Raw genomic sequence first — 8,366 nt, 5'->3', positions numbered from 1 at the left:
AACGAATATCATATGAAACTTCTGACATCTAACATACACCTAAACAAGAGAATACAATCGGACATGAAGATGATTTTATTAGTTTATAGCGTACTCTACCCAAAACGAACTTCTTAAACGAAGAAACTCTAAGGTTATAGATTTATAGGTATACACGGGTGTATAAAGACATGTTACGTTGTCAATTGTCTTATGTGTAACAATGTAACCAGTTATAGACAAGTTTAGTCATAAATTATTGGTTGCACAATTACCTATTATCTCCTAGTGGATGTCAATTAAATTAGTTAGTCAATTCTCGAGGGGTGGTTTTCAGAAATTTACATGGATCCAATCCCGTCTACGTCATTTATCGTCTTGTCATTCATAGCTCTCACTAGCTACATGCCTACATAACAAAAATAAAATAAAAATGGGGTTTTTATTCGACGCCCTCGTTAGCTAAAAATGCCCTCATTTTTTATGTCAAAGTACAAATTTACCCTTTAAACATAACCCCTACCTCTTCACCCTTCCTGAACACGTACTGCTCAGCCCTCACCCTTTCGGACCACGCACAAGGACTCTGACCACCCTCACAAACAAGATATTTTCGACCACCTCTAAGTCGCGGCCTCCGTCACTGCATGCTCCTCCCCTCTCTGTTTTCAGTCTACCCTTCCTCCTCCCCTCTCTGTTTTTGCCTCGTTCATGCTCCTCTCATCCAAACTCGTCGGAATCATGGCCACTACCTCCTCCGTTGTTAGCCCCGCGCGCCTCTGAAGGTGTGAGCTTGATATTTTTCTACTTCTTTTTTTAAAAAAACATTGGTGGTTGTGTACAGCTTTTGCGTGGGAATCATGGCCGTTGTGCACAGGCTGTGCATCAGCGACATGGCGGACGTGCAGATCTGGTGCACGACTTTCGTGTCATCGACGCACAGCCTATGCACGGTGGCCATGATTCCCACGCAAAGGTTGTGCACGACCACCAAACATGTTTTGATTTATTTTATTTTATTGGTCTGTTCTTGCCGAAATTAATGGTGAGAGATTTTTTTGCCAATTATCTGCTTTTTCATTTTCATTAATGGTGCTTCTTATATTAATTGCAATGCTATGTTCTTGGTCTCCTCTCTCTAAATCCAATCTAACGATGTCCGGTTTTTCTTGGCTCCATGGCGATGCTATGTTTTTAGGTGGGGTTTTATTATGTATGTCAAATTATGGTTTTGAATGCTTATTTCAACTCAAATTCCCGAGCTCTAATTTGGGTACAATATAAACTTTTTATTTTATTTTTCCCAATTGAAATGTGTTACAGGGGTGCAGAGCTTAAACCTGACGGCGCAGGAGTGGTGTTGTGGTGGTGAAGGTGTCAAAGGGGAGGATGAGGTATGGATGAAAATGGTGAGAGGGTTTCATTTGTAAAGGGTAAAACTGTATTTTTATCTATAAAATACAGACATTTTTCAACTACGCAGACATCAAATAACGATACACAATTACTTCCTCCGTCCCAGATTAGTTGTTACACTAACCTTTGTACAAAGTTTTAGATGATAAATGGTTGTTTGATTATCAATTGTTATTTTATTGAAAACGTAGGTGTGATACGAGTTAGTGGGATATTTTTTTAATTGAATGTGAGAGGGTGTGGGGACAGAAAAAAAATTAGTGGAAAGAGATAGACAATATAATAAGTGTGGGGTCATTCCTAATTTAGAAGTGTAACCACTAATCTGGGACGGACGAAAAAGGTAAGTGTAACCACTAATCTGGGACGGACGAAAAAGGTAAGTGTAACCACTAATCTGGGACGGACGAAAAAGGTAAGTGTAACAACTAATCTGGGACGAAAGGAGTAAAAAAAACAAAAACAAAAAGGCTACGGAGTACTCTCCTGGGCGCAATTTAGATTATACATCCGGGTGCACAGTGCTCATTGTGCACCCTGTTGAACATTTATTGAAAATCTAATGAACATGGAGAATGATTTCAATGTACATGTATTAGTGAAATATTTAAACTATATGTTATATGGATTTGAACTATATGTTTATTGGCTATATGTTCTTTGGATATGAACAATATATTCTTTGTATTTGAACTATATATTCATTTAAAAACAGGGTGCACAGTAAGCATTATACACACGGACGCATAAACAATATTTTGCCTCCCGGGGAAGCTTTATATGCTAATTTTACCAGAATTTTCAATCATGAGTAAAAAAAAAAGTCCCTAGACAGTAAAAAATAAGAAAAATAAAAAAAATAAAAGGCAAAGAAGTCTGGACCCACAAAACTAAAAATGTAACCCCCCAGGCACCCATACAAATTCCCAATAAAACGATGGCCCATATCAACCCAAAATTAGATCAACACGTCTTCCCTCATCATCTTCTTCAATCTTCGGTAAATTTCGATTTGACTCTCGATTGTAGAGAGAGGAGAGAGAAATAGAGTTTTGCGCAACAATGGAGAAATCGAAGGCCACTTTAATGGTGGCCGTTGTTATCATGCTGTTTTCTGGTGTGAGATCCGATGGCTCCGATCACCGTTACAAAGCTGGCGAACAAGTTCCTCTTTACGCCAACAAAGTCGGCCCTTTCCACAACCCTAGGTCACTCTTTCTCTCCTTTGTTATTTATCTTCCTATTTCATGCTAATTACCTTGCTGAATCGCGACCTAAATGTACATTTTTGAGCTATGCGACATGAGTATGACGTTAATTTGATCTATGTGATAATTGGTTATGTCTTTTGCGTATATAGTTCAGATTACCAATTAGTGTATTATCGATTTTGAATTTCTATTCTTTGCGTTGAAGTGTGTTGATTTTTAGCTCAAGGGTGTGAATTTGGGGATTAATTTGATCTACTTTGGAAATGATGATGTTTTTGCAATTTTGCGTAACTAGTTCGGATTAGTGGTTGGATCATGTTTGAATGGCCTGTTTTCTATCAGATTCTTTTAGCTCACAGAATAATGATGGAACTTTGTAGATTCATGTTTGAATCTATTTCCATAATTTGAGAGGACAATTTTATTTTCCTTTTTGGATTGTATTATTTGGTTTGCAATTAATGCTGATATTAGTATGTTATTGAAATTTGGTTTATTTATGTTTTGATCTCAAAAATGCACTACGAAATACTCCTACTAAAAAACTAAGACATTTGCTCAATTGGAAATGTTTTGGTGATTAGGGATTTGGGATTCCTTTTTTTAATTAACTTACACTTGTCTAGTGACTGTGAATTTAGATGTGGCAAAGAGGAAAATTCACATTAGGTTTCTGCTTTTTAGGATGACATTTTGCTATATGTTTTCTCCAAAACCTTTTTACTGGAATTCGAGATTTTTTAGATAATTTGTTTTGTTTTTAGTTTTTAGTTTTTTACTGACTTGGCTGCTGGCTTCTGAAGGAGATTTGGGTAAAATGTAATCCATTTAGGATAAGATAAATGGTAATCTGGGAGTAAGAAGATCTTGTTCGAGTAATCTGGAAGTAAGAATTGTACATTCCATGTTTGTATTTTAAAAATTCTATATAGACAGATGTAGATATGTGAGTTTTCATTTAGGCCACCTTTCTTTGGAGTGTTACTAATCTACCAGCCTACTACACATCTGAAGGCCAAGAAAAAAGAGAATTACTAACAAGCCGGGCCAGATAATTTTTGTCACCCTTCACAAAGGCTTGAGTTGGGTGAATGTGTGTCAGATTGTCACAATCACAGAACCTTTTTATAATATATTGCAACATGTTCGTTTTGGTCAACTGAGTTGGTTGGTCTTGGATGCTTAAGCAGCTAAGCTTGTCGGAATTTGATGAATCGTATCTGCTAGATGTTCCTGCCTGATATTTATGTCCTTTTCTTTTCAGTGAAACATATCGGTATTTCGATCTCCCATTCTGTATTCCAGGTAAATAACTAGTTTAGTTGATTTTAGCACGTTTCATGTTTGTATTGCGGTATTCTAGATCTAGTTTCTGTTAATTGCAGATCATTTGAAGGAGAAGAAAGAAGCTCTTGGTGAAGTATTAAACGGAGATCGTCTAGTCAGTGCTCCCTACAAGCTTGATTTTCTTGTGGACAAAGACTCGGAAGTAATTTGCAAGAAAAAATTGACAAAGGATGATCTTGTCAAATTCCGAGATGCAGTAGCCAAAGATTATTACTTTCAAATGTACTATGATGACTTGCCAATCTGGGGTTTCCTGGGTAAAGTTGACAAAGAAGGCAAACTGGATCCAAGCGAGTACAAGTATTATTTATATAAGCATATCCACTTTGACATCTTTTACAACAAGGACCGTGTTATTGAAATCAATGTCCGCACTGATCCCAACTCTTTGGTGGAAATTACTGAGGATAAGGAAGTGGACGTAGAATTTATGTATACTGTGAAGTGGAAAGAGACAAGCACCCCGTTTGAGAAGCGAATGGATAAATACTCCCAATCTTCCTCTCTTCCTCATCATCTAGAGATCCATTGGTTTTCTATCATAAACTCATGTGTCACAGTGCTTCTCCTGACTGGATTCCTTGCCACAATTCTCATGCGAGTGCTCAAGAATGATTTTGTTAAGTAAGAATTGCAGAGTTTTTTACCCATTCTGTTGTTTGTATTTATGAACATGCTGCTTCTCCAACTCTGGGGAGTGAATGGCGTTGATTGAAAAGTGGTAGCATTTAGTGGTTTCAAGGCGTGGTCATTTTGTATCATGCATAGTAATTCTACCTTACCGACTCTTTTTTTTCTCCACTAAAAAGGTATGCACACGATGAGGAAACAGCTGAAGACCAGGAAGAAACTGGCTGGAAATATATTCATGGGGATGTATTCAGGTTTCCCAAGTACAAATCAGTGCTGGCAGCTGCTCTTGGATCTGGTACTCAGCTATTTACTCTGTAAGTACCTAATGTTTCTTATTATTTGCTTTATCTCTTAATTGATGATGGAGGGAGTTTGTTGTAGTATTAACTAACCAATTTCTTATGTGCCCTCAGTACGATATTCATTTTCCTACTTGCGCTAGTTGGTGTGTTTTACCCTTACAACCGAGGAGCCCTGTTCACGGCCCTGGTTGTCATCTATGCTCTTACGTCTGGCATTGCTGGTTATACTGCAACCTCCTTTTATTGCCAGCTGGAAGGATCAAACTGGGTATGTGCTACTCTAGATGGCATGCTGATTTTTTTTTTGCCTCTGCTTCTGCCATCCATATGAAACACCCCCTCCCTAGCTCACAGATAAAGGGGATCAGGCTGCTTATTGATGTATTTGCCCCTTTGGTATTTTCAGGTTAGGAATCTGTTGTTGACTGGTTTCCTGTTCTGCGGTCCTCTGTTTCTCACTTTTTGCTTCCTCAATACTGTTGCGATAGCATACCACGCTACTGCAGCTCTTCCATTTGGCACAATAATGGTGATACTTCTTATCTGGACACTTGTAACATCACCGTTGCTTGTATTGGGTGGAATTGCTGGAAAGAATAGCAAGGCTGAGTTCCAAGCTCCAGTTCGCACAACCAAATACCCCAGAGAAATTCCACCACTGCCATGGTACCGGGGAACTGTCCCTCAGATGGCAATGGCTGGATTTTTGCCATTTAGTGCGATATACATAGAGCTTTACTACATCTTTGCCAGTGTTTGGGGGCACAGAATTTACACAATATATAGCATTTTGTTCATTGTCTTTATAATTTTGATTATAGTCACAGCTTTCATTACTGTGGCTTTGACATACTTCCAACTTGCTGCTGAAGACCACGAGTGGTGGTGGAGGTATGCTTTGTGCACTAATCTTCCTATTGATTTCATGATTTCTTTATTCTGCTTTATGATTCAATTCTATCATTCTATGCTTTTGCCTTGTTAGTGAACTTCAAGGATTGTCATTTGCAACTAACTGTAGGAGTTACTTGCATACTGTGAATATGATTCCAACTGATTTGGTACTTGTGTATGTCAGGTCCTTCCTATGTGGTGGTTCTACAGGGCTGTTTATTTATGGCTATTGCTTATACTACTACTATGCACGCTCTGATATGTCTGGATTCATGCAAACATCATTTTTCTTCGGCTACATGGCTTGCATTTGCTATGGCTTCTTCCTCATGCTTGGAACTGTTGGCTTCCGCGCTTCACTCTTTTTTGTCCGCCATATATATCGGTCAATTAAATGCGAGTAGATAGGTGGTGCGGCTTCAATGTTAGACCAATGTTTTTTTGTTCTATAGGCTTAGCAGGATAGTAATGTTCTTTGTATTGTAACCTATGCTCGACTTCATTCAGGAGAAAGAGTTTGTAATCTTATAGAGACTTGCCTCTTGTTATTTCTTTTGTGCACGGTTCTCTCCCCCCTCCCTCTCCAACAAACAAGCCCCAATTTTCCATGAAAGGCAAAAAGATGGAAAAAGATCTACTAGTGTATTTTTTTCACAGAATACTCTTTAATGGTTGTGTTTGCTGGTGTTGGATACTAGGCGGGTTTTAAGTAGCAAGAGAGCACCATCAAGCAAATATAGATGTATGTATAGTTGTAATGTTGTATACTCCCTCCATCCTTTAATACTCGCATCGGTTTGACTGAATACGCTTGTCAATGTATAACTTTGACCACCAATATCTTTAACTACATATTATAAAAACTTATAAAACTATGCTACCCGGACTCGGATACTCATGTCGGACACGGGTATGTGTCCAAGTGTCCGACATGACTATTTTATGAAAAAGTTTGCATGATTATGATCCAAAATGAAGTGTCGAAGTGGCCATACACATGTCTGCGTCGAGGATCCGACACGGGTATTTGAGGTCAAATGAAGAGTCTAGGTAACAGAGTATAAAATTAGTAATATTTTGATTATATTAAGATGAAGCCAACAATATATTATACGGAGTATACTAACATTTGTTTTCATATACTAGAAATAAAATAAGGTCGAAGTGAATAGTGCAAAAAATCAAAACGGTGCGACTATTAAGAGACAGAAGCAAGTGGAGTTTTCTTTACAGAGATCTAAAGCAGATTGTGCAGAGAACTCGCGCTTTATTTAGGACTGGTGATTTGTTCTATAAGATAGTCAAACTACAATCAGACAGAAATTATATTCATCACGGCTACAACGGACTGTATATACATAATGTTTAATATGCTATGATCGTGGATATGGTGAAAGAAAGTGTTTATTTAATTTGGTTGTTATGTATTTGTTAGAGTCGAATTTATATGGAGATGTCTTTTGAATTTTGATGAATGAATTAATTTGATTAAAAAAAAAAATCAAACTTATAATTTAACAACTACATGTATATGAAAATTATTAGGTACACACGGGTGCACCATGCACCAAAATCATTTTTATATCCATAGATGGTTCCTTTCACATTTTCTCCTCAACGTCACGCACAAGGAAAAAATGACATTTTACTTTGGTATATGCCTTAACAAAAAAAAAAAATAGAATAAAAACGAAAATTTGCACCAGCCGGGAATCGAACCCGGGTCTGTACCGTGGCAGGGTACTATTCTACCACTAGACCACTGGTGCTTAATATTATTTAATCGTTACTTTAATATATTAATTAGTGTAATGCATAAGCTTTACTTTTTTATACAGAAAGATGTAATCCGGTTTTTATTCGAGTTCTTCAAACAAAAACGTTCGCGTATTTGTGGTAAAAGGACGATTTTACCCCTTTAAAGAAAATTACCCTCAATCTCCCTTCACATTTGTTAAACTTTTTCCTAAATCGAATTACTATATATAAACAAATAAAAATTTAAACTACAATTTTTAAACAAAAAATTCTAACAATCTTATTTGTTTCAATTATATTAATTATTTTAATTATGAAATTCAGTAATTATTCAACCTTTTTTTGCTGACAACACTTTTTTTGCTGACAACACTTTTTTTAAATATCCGACATTAAAATAAAATAAAAAAACTAAAATTTGATTTTTGTTACATTTGTTTTTACATGGCGGAAAAATATTCATTTTTTTAAAAGACAAACCCATTCGCATTAGTTTATCCAAAGTTCCTTACCCATTTCGGGCGGCTCGAAGCATGGTTGGTCCGCCCGGAATCGGCGGCCCGAACCATGGTTGGTCCCCCCGGAATCGGCGGCCCGAACCATGGTTGGTCCGTCCGGTATTGGCTGCCCGAACCATGGTTGGTCCACCAGGAATTGACGGCCCGAATCATGGCTGGGCCGCCAATTCCGGGCAGCCCAACCATGGTTTGGGCGCCAATTCCGGGCGGCCCTTGTCTTTAAAAAAAAAATGAATTTGAGATTTTTTAGAAAAATAAAACGTTAGTTTATTGTTTCGTTTTTAATTTCGGATATTTTAAAGTGTTGC

The 8,366-nt window shown here is 37.4% G+C and overlaps 1 protein-coding gene and 1 non-coding gene across 2 annotated transcripts; one reads left to right on the top strand and one right to left on the bottom strand.

Moving 5' to 3' along the window:
- Positions 1–2,345: 2,345 nt before the first annotated feature.
- LOC110799442 (transmembrane 9 superfamily member 3) lies at positions 2,346–6,330 on the top strand. Its single transcript, XM_022004714.2, has 7 exons — positions 2,346–2,603; positions 3,871–3,911; positions 3,992–4,577; positions 4,763–4,900; positions 5,000–5,156; positions 5,295–5,779; positions 5,967–6,330. Exons 1-7 carry the CDS (start codon positions 2,458–2,460, stop codon positions 6,184–6,186), a joined length of 1,773 nt encoding a protein of 590 aa, XP_021860406.1. The 5' UTR covers positions 2,346–2,457; the 3' UTR covers positions 6,187–6,330.
- A 1,150-nt stretch (positions 6,331–7,480) lies between these two features.
- On the bottom strand, positions 7,481–7,551 carry TRNAG-GCC (transfer RNA glycine (anticodon GCC)). The gene has a single exon. It is a non-coding gene; the product is annotated as a tRNA-Gly (tRNA).
- Between the last annotated feature and the right edge of the window lie 815 nt (positions 7,552–8,366).

Source organism: Spinacia oleracea, chromosome 4 (genome assembly GCF_020520425.1).
Source record: "Spinacia oleracea cultivar Varoflay chromosome 4, BTI_SOV_V1, whole genome shotgun sequence".
Lineage (NCBI taxonomy): Eukaryota > Viridiplantae > Streptophyta > Magnoliopsida > Caryophyllales > Amaranthaceae > Spinacia > Spinacia oleracea.
This window is presented reverse-complemented; position numbering and strand designations above follow the sequence as displayed.